Source organism: Python bivittatus, unplaced genomic scaffold (genome assembly GCF_059951505.1).
Source record: "Python bivittatus isolate LINGU-HERP-01145 unplaced genomic scaffold, Pbiv_v1 ctg000050_np1212, whole genome shotgun sequence".
Taxonomy (NCBI): domain Eukaryota; kingdom Metazoa; phylum Chordata; class Lepidosauria; order Squamata; family Pythonidae; genus Python; species Python bivittatus.
This window is the reverse complement of record NW_028277033.1, coordinates 9,268,176-9,282,194: the sequence shown is the minus strand read 5'-3', so window position 1 is coordinate 9,282,194 and position 14,019 is coordinate 9,268,176. Positions and strand designations below refer to the sequence as shown.

The 14,019-nt window shown below is 50.1% G+C and overlaps 1 protein-coding gene across 1 annotated transcript in view; it reads right to left on the bottom strand.

The window, feature by feature from the left end:
- Positions 1-13,733, bottom strand: part of GRID1 (glutamate ionotropic receptor delta type subunit 1) — a 622,604-nt gene extending 608,871 nt beyond the window's left edge. The window contains exons 1-2 of the mRNA XM_088130223.1: positions 13,621-13,733; positions 10,538-10,693 (exon numbers count right to left, since the gene is read on the bottom strand). Of these exons, the coding sequence (XP_087986349.1) occupies positions 10,538-10,693; positions 13,621-13,699 (235 nt within the window). The 5' untranslated portion in view covers positions 13,700-13,733. The remainder of the gene's footprint in view (positions 1-10,537; positions 10,694-13,620) is intronic.
- Between the last annotated feature and the right edge of the window lie 286 nt (positions 13,734-14,019).

The window sequence follows — 14,019 nt, the reverse complement described above, 5'->3', positions numbered from 1 at the left end:
TGTTTATCTGCTGCTGTTTCCTGATTATCTGGGTGTTGTCTGCTGGGGATGAGGTGCTCTGGCCTGTTACCAGCCAGTGAACTTCCCTCTTCCATGCCCTGAAGATGTTACCTAAACTGGTAACAAAATGTCTACAGGAAAACAACCAAGCTCAGAGAACACCAAGAACCCAGCAAAGGGACCATTCTGGCTTCTTTCTCAGGTCGCTTCACTACAGAAATGCCCTCTCAAAAAATCAGGGAGTCTTTCCTCCTCAGCAGCTAAAATGCTCGTCTTCAGATACACAGTTTCAGTAACTTGGGCTATTTTAGATAATATGGAACCTGGACTTTCAGAAAATTCAAATGGAAGCCTAAGGAAGTGGCTGAAGGACTACTTGTAAAAAGACTGCATCTTGTTTCCCAAAAGGAAGATATCCTGAATTTAAGACAACAGCCTTCAAAAGAAAAAAATGTATTAGGCAGGAGAAAAAAAACACCTGCTTCCATCAATGTATTTTCTGCAAAACTAAAATGACCTTCACATTTTCAAGGTAAATTATTTGTGGAGTGGGGTGGAATTATCTTCTTTTCAGCCAGAACTCAAAGAGAACTATAGTCAGATAAAACATTTCTGTGCATGCAGGGGGAGAAAAAAAGACTCTCAGCCTCAGGAAATATTTCTCTATCCCCCCCCCCCCTCAAGTTTGGTAAGTCCAGAAGCTACTGGAGAATGGAAAGCCCCCATATCTAAACTCTTATATGACTTTGGGCACCTGGAGCGTTGAATTTCTGTACAAGTTTAGATAAGTTCAATATGATAATGGGACAGAATAGACTGACTGAAGATCCTCTGGAGAAGATACAGGAGGTGATTTCACACAGACACCTAAATCAAAGACTCCTCTGATTTCTTGGTGAGAAGTTTAACCTGGTTGGCTCAGATATTTGAAGCAAATGCTCATGTCCTCTCCAATAAGCAAAGGGAGGCTCAGAATACGGCTTCTCCAGCCCTGGAGAGAGATCCCTCCATTTTCCTGCAAAGTTGGGCACAGTGGAGCCATATGAAAGGAAGTATGGAGTAGATGACCCACTGCCAACTAGGCATAAGGTTCAGTAGACTCACACTTGCCTTCTCAACTTGTCCATGCTTTCTCTACACCATGGCTGTGACAGAAAGAGCCATCAAACCTAGTTGCTGCTATGCAAAATGCAAGCGTGAGGCATGAACAGCCTCTGTTCATGAGGGATACACGGGCACTTATTTCTGTATTACAACCATCTTAGGGAAAATATGTGTAGGGCTCTGGCTTGCAAGATAAGCACTGGGCGATTTTTCCATCTGCAGAATCTCTGCTACCAAAAATTTGCATCTGCTTTCTTATTCCACCCGATCTGACTCTAACAAACACTGACTGATGGGTTCACTGGCTTCACTGTTTCCATATATTAAAAAAAAAACAGCTGTTCTTCCCAGCAACTGGTATCTGTAGATATTATCTCCATACCTTAATGGCAGTAGGGCAGATCCTGCTAATTACCAGCCCCCAAGCGTAAGAAGAGACTCATATGCTAGGTGTCTGTATTAGGAACAAGCAGGCTTTAGAGCAAGTCTATGACCAAATATGGATATTACAACATATGGTTGAAAGCAGTGCAATAAATGGCATTTATCATTTTTAAAGACCTCTTTGATTCAATCTCCAAAGAAATTTTGTGGAAGGTTTCCATCATGTATAAAAATCTGCTCCTGCTTATATAGAAGCTGTGAGTTCATCAGACCAGTTCACAAATTGTACCCCAGTTCAGAAAGAGGTTTGACAGAGCTGTCTATTAGCCCTCTTGCTTTTCCACTTTTATTTTTACTTCTGGATCCTCTAAGACAGCTAGGAAAAGTTTAGCAATACTACTTTAAGTAGATGAGGCTGTGCTTTTATCATAGACACCAACTGGCCTCAGGAGAGCACAGAAAAACTTGCTGGGTACCATACTGATCATCATCCTCAGATTATCAGAAGACAAACATGTTTGTCAAAACACCCAAGATCAGTAATGGGGTTATCCAGGGCAATATCACTGAGCAGGTTAAATGTTTTAAATATCTGGAGATTGTATTCTGTGCTTCAGGCATGGAGGGGCCCCAAGCTGAACATTCAGTGCAGGGCTGAGCAGATATCTGAAGCTTCTTCCACTTGAAAAGAAGCAGGTTTGGGCCTCTTACCCTCAAACAATTGGAGATGAAGTCTTTGGCACACCTCTTACTTGAAGCTCCAATAGGTTTACACCCAAATTATTCCCCTGTAAAAACAGAGCAATCCAAATTCCTGAGGGCAAAACTCCAGATCCTCAAGGGCCTCTCCAAAGCTATCTTCCAAATGGAGGCTGGTTTATCTAAGGTGGCTTACTCAAGGTGTGCTTTTCTGGTGAGTCTTAACCTCTGGTTAAAGTCCAACTTCTGTGCAATAGACCTGACTCCTCTACTAATCCTTGATAAATTTCGTTCAGCATGAAAGAGGACCCTATTCAATCAACTGCTGAATCTGGGCCTCTGTCCAGAATTTTTGCAGTCCATGGGCTAGAATAATGTTAGGCTGCTTCCTAAGTCTCTTGCAGTTTTAGGGGAGATGGAATCTGAGTTTGCAGCCAGCTACATCTCTGAGCACCATCACAGAGCCTTTTCTCACCCTCACTTTAATGCCCTTCCCTCTTTTCTTCAGGAAGGCACATTTACCAGAGCCCCTTAAGAGGAGCTTATAGGTCTTTGTGGCTCAAGGGTGATCAAAACAATGAAGCAAATTCTACTGTACTGTGAATTGTGTGGGCACTGAGGCAATAAACTTACTACATCCTTTTAATAAGCTTTCCAGGTGACCAGATTAATTCTTCTCACCCATTTACTTGCAGAAAGACAGCCTGTTACCTACCTATGAAGTACCAAACTTTTGTGCAGCACACAGAATGTGGCACCATTAGTTTCCAGCACAGTAGTTTGGGGTAAGATACTACGAATTAAAATGTATCATGGAAACACAAGAAGCAGCTGTGATGACAACACTAGTCACTTACCTTAAAGTCAATCCTGTGAGTTCAATGGGGTCTAATTCTAAGCAGACATCTACATGAGTTAACATACTTCCCCAAAAAGGAGTATTAAGCCACTCATTCAGACACATCAAAGCAAGGACAGGGCAAAATGAAAGTGCTACAGATGTCTTCACTGTGGTGGTCCTTTAACAAGTCTGAGTTGGATCTCAGAAGTCACCAGGAGGTAAAAACATTCATTCCCCCCACTGAGTATCAGCTTTAATGGCACCATCCTGGTTAGCAAAACAATCAAGAACGTAGTCAGTTCTCTAGGAAGATAGGAAAGAACCCCCTGCTTTCTGCTGTTTCTGGCAGGTGCTTGGAAAATATTAGAAAAATAAAACAGATTAAAATTATGAGTGATATATGCAACCATATGTTCTTTCCAGAGAGAAAAATCTGAGTGCAGCATAATAAACCCCAATGATTAAGCATGAAACCAACAGTCAAATAGCAAAGTACACCAGAGGAAAGGAAATGATTAAGTGTCTATCAATGTAAACTTACTTGGGAGTAAACCCCATTAAAGGCAGAGAAGTTTGCTTCTGAGCTAGCCAGATGCTAGAATGATTAAACCCTTTAAAAATACATCTCTTATGACTTCATCATGCTATAGTGATTCCAAGGTAATACACTAAAACCAGCCGAAAATTAAATGAAGGCATTCGGGTCTTTCAAAATCTGGGCAATGTGCCTTTTTTTTACTTGACTAGTCCTTGACCAACTATAACTCAATTGTTTTGTTCTGTTTTTTCAGATGTGCCAAAAGACCCCTTGCGATTCTTCGGGAATCCATCAGTGCCTTGCCAACTGAAAATGATGGGCAAATGTTCCTGGAAGAAAGCTTGATCTTGACCAACAACCATCAGCAGAAGAGTCACGTCGCTACTTACAATAACTGGGTTTCCAATACCTGTGAAGCATGAGTTAGGTCTAATCATGATTAATGTAGTCCCCCAGCAAATGTGCCCCACACAACACAAAGCATTTTTAATCAACATCCAAGCACTGCCTGTTGTGTTCTGTTTTTAATGTTGCTTTACAAAATGAAGTTGATGAGATGGGGGGAAATTAGATGTTTCCATGCCTTTGGTTTCTTACACCAAGTCTCCATGGCTCTGCAGGGAATGAAAAACAAATATAAAAGGAAGCAGGAATGGCTCTCCAGTTACTTGGGTTTTCTTGGAGGACTAATGTACAAACTAGTCATGAGATTTAGTTAAGCATTTAGGTAAGCCACATGATGGTGCATCTTAACCAAAGTCAACACTGGCTGCAAAGCATCATTAAAAGCCTAGGATCTAATCATAAAGGGACCATGGTTCTGGGTTTAGACAACACAGTAAACCAATGACAAATGAACCAGCAAGGTGAGAGTCCAAAGACCTGACATGTCAGAACACATCCCAGTTATTCAAGAGTTCAGTAGCAGAAAATCCGTACTAATTAGCAAATGCTTCATACTCTTTTCAGTATTGTTTATGCACGCACATGCAGGTTTGTGTGTGGGTACGCTTAAAATGCCTCTTTGATACTAAAAGGTGTTTGTGACATGAGCGTTTGTAGGTGTTACAAAGAAAGCTTACGAGGTTCGTCTCCAAGCCAGGAATAAGCACGCAGGCGGCTGCTTGAAGGAGAGAGAAGACTTTATTTTCAGAAAGCCAGAAATGCAAAACGGTCAGCTGTCAGGTGGAGGCCTTTGGAGTTTCCCCAGGAGTTCCTTTTATAGCAGGGTTCCCCAACCTCAGCAACTTTGAGATGGGTGGGCTTCAACTCCCAGAATTCCCCAGCCAGCATGGCTGGCTGGGGAATTCTGGGAGTTGAAGCCCACCCATCTTAAAGTTGCTGAGGTTGAGGAACCCTGTTTTATAGGGAAGATCCTATTGTTCCTTGAGCTTCTAAGGTCAGGCATCCTACGGAGCTGGGGTTTCCTGTGTTTGCCTTATCTGGTATGGTCTAACTGGAACGTAGATCCCTTCAGGGAAGAAAACTTTTTAGGATTTAATTATGGCTTCAAGGAATGTTGGCCCTTCCTATTAGGTCTTCAGTTATTTAATTCTGGGCTGGGGTAGAAGACGCTTGATTCTTCCTGCTATCTTTTTAGGTGAGCCCATTCTTACTATAATCTAATCATATGCCTTGACTGCTGTTAAGAGAAACGATGGCAGGGTGAGACAAATGGGAAGCTTTGACTTCCTGCTGACATGGGGGCGGGGGAGAGAATTTGATTTCCTTCTCACATAGGCAAGTCCATTGCTTCAGATGCATGAAGTAGAGAGTGAAGATGATGAATTCTGTGTGTATTTACTCTGGACCTCTGGGAGGCAAGAAAGATCATTTTGCAAAGAGAGGGAGGGAGACAGAGATAGCTGCAGTTCCAAACACAAGCAAAGTCAGCTGAAATGAATGACACTTTGAGGGCTGTTCTGTGGAACAACCACCCTGAACCTGGGACAACCCTCAACATTTCCTTTAGCCATAGCAGCAGGCTTCCTTCTGGAACCTGCAGTCCCATGCATATTCTACTGGTTGGACATCCCAGACCCTACAGCTGTGGCACTTTCCAGAACTTCTCCAAAGGATATGCTACTGAGAAAACCGGGAACGGCCAAGCACAAGCAGCCTTATACATCAGCTTATGTACCTCAGAATCATCAACTTCAACCAACAGTAGGAATCTACAGAGATCTTTCGGGTTCCCACCTACAGCTGCACAGATCAACCCCACAACCTCTTGCAATTATCGCTCTTCTCTGGTTTACACACACACACATACCCCACCAACCTAGTTAGGAGGCCATGGCACTCCCTGAACTTCAGCATCTACAACTTACGGACAAAACTGCCCAGGAGCATCTGCCACATATAGAGATACCGACTGACACAACTATAGGATCAGATCACAAATGCTTCCGTAATTACGATCGTGTTGTGCGGTCTGATGTTACTGAGAAAGGCACCAGGACTGGGAACCCAAAGCGCCCTTCAGAGGTGTGTTAGAATACCTAAAGCCAAGGACTCCTTTACAAGCTCAGTAGACTCACTACTCAGTAGACTCACTACTACTACTGTTACTTTGACAGTTCTTAGTTCATTGGGGGAGTAGAACCCCAACACCACTAAGCTAATGGATGGAAAGAATGATAGAACTACAGTATGGTTTGCAATGGATCCTGCTGTCAACCCTCTGTACCACAGCAGAAAAGAAACCAGAAGGAAAGGGGAAGCGTTGCCTGGCACAGACATTGCCCCCACCCATGGCAAAAGAAACTAAGATAAAGCAACTCTCTCTCTCCTCTCAGCTAAGCACTGGGTCCAAACTTGGATCATCCTCGGGTCTGCAGATGACCCTTTTGTAGTCCTATCACATAGCCTTCCTACGACACCTGCTGGGGGTGATGGGGGAGCTGTCACATAACTACAGAACGAACAAATGTACACCCGAGAGAGAGAGATTTCTTTTCTTCTTGGAAAAGTACCATTTGCCCAACCTGCCATCTGTCCTCCAGCTTAAAAGCTTCCGTTCAAGGAGAGAGTCTAAATTTAGAGGACGACCACCCACGAGTGGACAGCTTAAAACAACACTTATAAGGGTCCTGCGGAAAATTTTGCAATGCCTAATGAGCTATCCCAAAACAGATTAAGGAGGAGGTCTCGGATCTTTCCTTAGGCCTTCCACAGCCTGCCTCTTGCTCTAGCTTTCTAATAGCTTCTCTCTCCAATGTAGAAGAAAAACAACATAATTAAATGTATATAATTGTGTACCAAAGAGAACAGCGAAGCTCCCGTGCTTCTGATGCACGTTCTGCTTATTTTAAATCCCAGGGAGAACAAAATGGAAGAGGGGCTGTTGTAAGGCTGCAGAAAGAAAAAAGAAGATGCTTCATGAAATGTTCATTTAACTACCCAAATATTGCTACCCTTGATGAATAGAAATAAATTTTGATACAAGCTGCAGAGCCTTTCTAGCAATCCAAGATTTCGCCAATAATCAACCCTGCTCTTCTCAACTTCCTTAATGCAAGAGAAGGCTTTTTTTTCCATCGTACCCAATGAAAATCCAAAGATATTTTGCAAAACCCCTCTCGTCCTAAAACAAGGTTTTTCCTCTGTTTTCTTTCATGCCAACATGATTAGCATTGCTGTTAATGGGACTCAGGAAATGCTGAATTCAGCCCCGCAGCAGTGAGATCCCACAAAGAAGGACGAGGTTCAGGAAGTGCCATAGCCAAAGGGATCTCCAGCTTTTATAATATAAAGCAGGGTGTAGGTCCTGTGGGTACCAGAAAGAAAAATGATGCTGGAGTGACATCAGAAGGCCAAGGTTGACATGGGGAGTGATCCAGTCTGCTCCTCAGCCTCCCACCCCCAGTGAAAAATTGCTGGAAATTTTCCATATCGAGCTGCCTCAGTGGTTTGTGGTATAGGTAAGGGTGGGAAGGTACAGTTGACCTCCCCAAATCTTTCCATTCTCATCCTTAATATCCCCCAGTTCCAAAACACAGAGTAAAATCAAATGAAAATCAACTATGCTTGTTAAATACCTCACATCTGCATAATCACTACGGGGTTATAGGGGTGGGGGGCAAAAAACCCCCAACCTTGCTGTCAAAGTCCTCCTCACTGTCGCAATATGCTTTATCTGGGGCTACCAAGGATGATTCCAAGGATGATTCAGGCCTTGTTGGCTTGGCACCTGTGTCACTAAAGGACCACCTGCACTAGGTAAGACTAACCCATCCGGTAGTTCAGCTGGAATGAGGCTGTTGAGATCAGAAGGGAAGGAGCCACAACACCACATCTCCCTATCTTATGGCAGACTCCTCTGAAGATTCAAATGGTGGGTGCCTTCCCTGACAATGTTCCAGAAGTCCCTGAAGGTGGACTTAAAACTTTCTCAGATTCCAATGGAAGAGGCTGTAAATGATGTACCTTTAATAAATCGGGTTTCCACATCTCAACTGAATCAATCTGGCCAACCACTAGAAGGCAGCAGAAGGTTAGGTTTTGGTACCTCTTCCTTGCCCTCTAGTGATCACTTCGATTTCTGCAGCTCAGATCTTGTATTCCTATTAATATAGCTAAACATGGGAGAACCAATCTAGAAATACAGTACTCCATCATCATAAAAAAAAATGAATCTTGGCTTGAATTGGGTTAAACCAGGAACAATCCACTCAAACATACAGGAATTCTGACATGGCAGCTCACCCCCCCCCCCATTTTTTCCAATGCATCATATGTTGATGAATCATTCTTAGGAGAAAATAATAACATTGCCAAGACATATAAATAGGTTTCTTTTTCTACAGTAATTACTTCAGAAATACATTGCTGCTGGAATAATGCAGGTGATAATCAATCTTGACTTATTCATCAAACTTTGCCCGTAACGAAGAAGTCTTCTGTTTGTAAAAGCAAGCCAATTAATTTAGGATTGTTTTCTGTTGTAAAAAATCTAATTTGAAACCATTTATCTATGCAGCTACTTGTCAACTCCTGTAAATCTGAGAATAGTTTGCAACCAATCATTAGTGCAGGATATTTAATCCATTTTAAATCGGCATGGAATTATGGAGTGCGTTTGATTAAGCAAAAATAATAACAGTGACTGCAATGATGATAAATCGGCATTTCCTTCCCACTTTCCTTCTTCCACCACCCAAGGTTGCCAACTGACCAAGGCTGATTGCCCTACCACCTCGTATCAAGTTAATTAGCGGGAGTGGACAGATGAGGCAGAAGTGTAGAGAGGAGAATTATATCTATCATGTTTTACCTTTACTGTCTCCCATATTCTGCAGCCCCGCAGACAAATTCAGACTGCTGCTGTATTAGCACCTTCAGCAGAAAAATGTCTGGATCATTCATACCCATAATCTCCCAAGCCAGGCTCAAGAAGAATTGGTCTGCAACCTGTTTCTTCCCCACCGTCTGCAAGGACAGGCACATACCTCTCTTTCTAAAGCTGGCATTCCTATCTTTCATCTCTGGGTGCCCTCTTTAATCAAACCACCAGAACAGGCTCTTCTAGGTGGCCACGCTCACAACAAAGCCTCCTGTTCATTCACCACCATCAGAAGCACATCCGGGGCTGGGGAGAATACAGAGACTCTTCACTGAAACAGTCCTCCTTTGTATGTATCCCTTTAAAAGATCCCTCGGGCTGGCTTCTCCCCTTGCCAACAGAAAGACAGATTGACAGATCCACAAAGCAGGACAGTGATCAGAGGAAACATTTAGAGTGCTTCCACTTTCTTCCCCCACCCAGACCCAAACTTCTAAAATAACGTCTCCATCGGCCATTCAAAACATCTCACGACGCGGCTTCGCAGGAGCCACATCAGGGAAGGTGAGGGCAGGCAGAAGGGAACCAAATGCCACAGACCACAACAAAGCCACATTTCCTCACCCTGGGGAAACACGCTCAAAACAGAGACTGGTCAAAAGCCATTCCGAATGCACGGGAACCACGGAAAACCTTCCGGCAACTCTTTCTGGAGTCAGCCAACTAAAGGGAACATTTGCAGATGGCTGTCCTCTCTCTCGCAGACCAGGCCCTGGGCTTCCCTGACTCTTCTCTCCATTTGCCAACCAAACGGTGCCCACCAGTCAGATCGCCCTCAACTTTCACTGCAAGGAAGCCCCGCTTTGGGAAACGGAGTGCCAAGGGCGACCCCCTGAAGGACCTCAAAACAAGCCACCACGGCAGGTGCGAACCACTTCTCTTCTCGGGGCCAAAGCAAACTTGCACCACGTTTTTCTCCCCAGGTCCTCCCAGCTCAGGGCCTCTCGCTGGCCATCTCGCTGATTCATTCCTTTGCCTTCTCTTTTAGCCTGCAGCCCCCATCACCTGGGGCTGGAGCACTCCCACGCTCTCACTACCGGCCTCTTCCTGGGCATAACCCTGCAGAAAAAGACAGGACGCGCTGCGGCGCAGCGGGCATTGCCTTGCCCCGAGGCCGGGGCTCCCCTCCCCTCCTCTCCCCCCGGTGGCAAACCCTCCAGGCAGGCCCCCGGCAACCCCGCAGGTCAGCCCCTCGGCGCACGGCAGAGGCGCGCAGGAGCCCAACACCGCTCGGCCCCGGCCCCGCTTCTCTCCGATCTCCGCTTTCCTTTCCTGGGGAAACAGCGCCCACCTTTGGCCGAAAAGAAACTTTCCGAGGCGCAAAACGCTCGGCCGAGAACGGCGGCGGCGGCGGCGGCGGGGGGGGGGGCTCGGTCAGTCCCCGTCGGCCGGGGACAGGCGCTCCCACCGCTTGCGCCACGCGGGCGACCGGGCTGGGCGTCGCGGGGGCGCCCGCCGCAAGGAGACACCCGGAGCGCCCCCTTCCGACCCCCGCGTGGCAGAGGCGGGCGGCGAACGGGGGAAGCGCGCTCAGCCCGGCCCCCGCCCACCCACTCACCCACGGCCGCCGGCACGCAGGCGGCGCGCGGGCGGTTCTCCTCTCCTCTCGGCCGGCGGCGGCGCTTACCTTCCTGCACGGCGTGGAAGGGGTTGTTGGCGTCTATGAGCTTGATGGTGTAGGTGATCTTCTCGCTCTGCAGAATGTCATCGTTCAGACTGAGGTCCGCCACCGCCTGCTTGAAGATCTCGTCGTCCTTGGCCGCGTTGCCTTCGAAGATCGCACCTGTTTCGGGGGGGGGGGGGGAGAGAAAGGCCCCGAGCACCGTTAGCACCTTCCGTGGGAACGCGGGAGCCCCGCCGAGAAGGGGAAGCCGAGCCGCCTCCCTCGGCTTCCCTCCTCCTCTGGGGCACTGGCCACAGCTGGACAGGCGCCCTCGCCTCCCCACCTCCCCGACCTTAACTGGCCAGTCCCCTCGTCCGTCTCTCTTCCCCCAACTGTCGGCGGCGGGACCGTCCATCAGGCGAACGCTTCGGTTCTCGTCCAGGCTCGCCTGCGGGCGGGCCGGCTTCGCAGGAACCGCCGCCCCCACCCCATTTCAGACTAGGGGGTTGCGTGAACCCAAGCATGACCTGGGCCGCTGGGCACATACCGCGCAACAGCTTATCTTAACAGATAACCTTGTTTTCTTTTCCCCTCCTGGGCGAACTCAACCCTTCTGACAGTCTGCCCGTCCAGACCAGGAGTTGATTCAGCAACTGGGTTAAAAACACTGTGACTTCAGCCAGCCTTCTGTGAGGACAGACTAAACTGGAGTCATTCCATAAACCACGTTTAAGGGAGCCACCTGTGGCACGTCGCACGACCACTGCGACCCAATCGGGGCCGCAAAGCCCGGACGGCCCCGCGAGGGCCGCAAGAGCGGCAGGAACCCCCGCGCTGCTGCCCCCTGGCGCTGGCCCGGGTCCTGCAGCCTTGGACGAGGTTTCGGGGAGCTTTCCTTGGCGAGAGGCCCAGAACGGGGTTGGCAGCCTCGGCGACTAACCTCACGACCCCTCTTGAGGAGGGGGGGAGCAGAGGGGCCCCCTGGGTTGGCAGGAAGGGCGGAGAGACTCTTCCCGGCAGGGGTCCTCCTGAGGCTTTGGATCTCCGCGCCCACAATTGCCACGGGGGCCCCCGGGTGGGAAAAGGCAGCGCTCGGGGGCGGCGCTGGGGTTGAACTAAAGCGGTCTGCGCGGAGGGCGGAGATGGGCGCGCCTCTCTCGACGCGTCCTGCCCCGGGCGAGGCGGAGCGCGCGCCTGAACTTCAGAGTTGCGCTCCCGCTCCCCCTGCGCACCCCGCACGCCAACCCCAGCTGCAGTCTGGACGCGGCTTCGGGGAGGCCCGGCTCAGCCTCACGCGATGGCACCCCTTCTTTCGTGGGGGGGCGTCATGCTTTTTTCGGTCTCGCCTTGGAGGAACAATCGCCTCGCCGCCTCCAGCCTCCCCATCTTATTTCTGCTGCACCTCGGAATGGCCACCCGGATGCTGAATGCTGGGCGCAGTTCTCTCCCGCTCCTGCTGCTGCTGCTGCTCCTGGCTGCCTCCTCCAACCGCTTCGGCCTCCGGGAAAAGGCGACCGAGGTGTGGCCGGGGAAATCTGCCTGGGACCCGGTCCTTCCTCCGAAGCCGAGGCTGAGCGGGACCGGGCCAAGCTCCCCCTCCAGGCGACCACTAGATGGCAGCCAGACCTCGGCAGACTCCGCGCTCCTTGCCGCCCTCCGCCGGGTCTCCGGATGGCTGCAGCCACGATCACCAGCCGAAGACAAACGGGGAGGAGCAGCCTCGCCCCGCCCGCCTTCCTCCAGTCCAACTCCAGCAGCTGCGTGCCCCAGAAGTTTGGCAGTCGCCCACTCCCGGGGGGGGGGACACGCTCCCTGCCTTGCAAGGCGCCTTGCCGAGCCGCTTCGGCCCCCTCGGAGCGAAAAGGGGCACTCTTGGGCTTCTCCGCGCGCGGAGGCATCAAGGGAGGCTCGGGCGCCGGGCTGGGGGTCCAGGGCCGGGAGTTTTCCTCCAGCGGAAACATACGCCTCCCGCTTTCTGCTGATGCGGGGGAAAGCCGGCTCCGTGCCCGCAGCTGTCCGGCGCAGCCGGGAGATGATGGGAGCGGTAGTCGGCCCCATAGGGAAGAGTTCACCAATCCTCGGGTTTAGTTTAAATTTCGACCGTTCGCTCCTTCTCCCTTCGTCTCGGCACCTTCCAATTCTCTCTAAAGCCTCCGTGAGGTACCAGGCTTGTATCCCGCCTTTCCAGGGAATCTGCCTGCCTCACAACAACCCTGTGAAGTAGGTCGGCCGAGACAGAACGACGCCCAAAATCACCGAAGGAGCTCTCATGGCCGAGGATGGGCTTGCAGCCGCAATCCTCACCTAGTACCTTGGCACGAGCGTTGCGTAGCGTGGTCCCCACCCAGTTTATTTTTCTGATGGATCTACGAAGCCTCTTTTCTTGAGGGACACGGGGGACTCAGCACAACAGCCCTGGGAGGTAGGCAGGGCTGCGCGGGATGACCAGCCCAAAGTCCCGCCGAAGCTTCCCTGGCCGAGGGAGCGCCCCCCTGCCTCTCCTCACCCCGGGCCAGCCCCTCGGCGCCGGAAGTGGCGTTTGGGGATCCCCAACGACAGAGCCGGCTCCCCCAGCCACCCGCGAACACTTTCCCTCCCACCTCGGCCCAGGGAAGGAGGCTCCGCTCCGAAGTTGAAGGCAGGGGGGCGCCTTCCCGGGAGCCAGAGGGGCGCCCGCGCGCAAACAGGTCTCGAGGCGCCCGCTGGCTTTGCGACTGCGGCCCGCAGATCTTAGCGCCGTCTCCCGAGAGATGGAGACCCTCCCGCGCGCCTGCGACTCGGCGCATATTTCATTCCTCCCCTAACTTTGCCACAAGGTCCATTCAGGGAGCTTTGACTTGCGGGTGGGGAGGGGAACGTCTCTCTCCTTGTTCGCCCCCCGCCCCCCCATTCAGCTCCCTCTCCACTCCAGCGCGATTACCCTCGCCGCCTTGCGCCTCAACCAGATCCGATCCCCCCCCCCCCGCGTCAACCTTTCATTAATTGATCCTTCGCTAGCCTGCCTGTCCGCGCGCGCACGCATGCACGCCAGCGACACCCCGGCGGCGGTTCTTCGGCTTTTCTTTCTTTCCTTCTTTCCCCCCCCCCCCTCCCTCTTTTCCTCTTACCGATGTGGATGATCGAGTCGGCTCGCACGGAAACACAGTGAAAGATCCAAGGGAAAAGCCAGACCATCAGTACTTCCATTTCCAAGCTCTGCCGAAGCACATCAGCCCGGATTTGGTCTGAGAAAAGCCACAGAGATGGGGGGAGGGAGGGGGGAGGGGGAGGGAGGGGGAGAGCGCGAGAAAGAAACGTAAGGCTGGGGTGTTCAAAAAAAAAATCAAAAGGAATGTCAACCTCTCCCCTAGCCGAAGTAATCTCCAAGCTCGGGATTAGAGAAAAAGTCGGGGAGGAGGAGGAGGAAAAAGAAAAACAATCAACCAGCGACGAAGCGGCTATAAACAAGAATATTAAGAATTGGTTTCCGGGGCGGGGGGGAGGAATCAGGCTCGGAAAGGCATGAG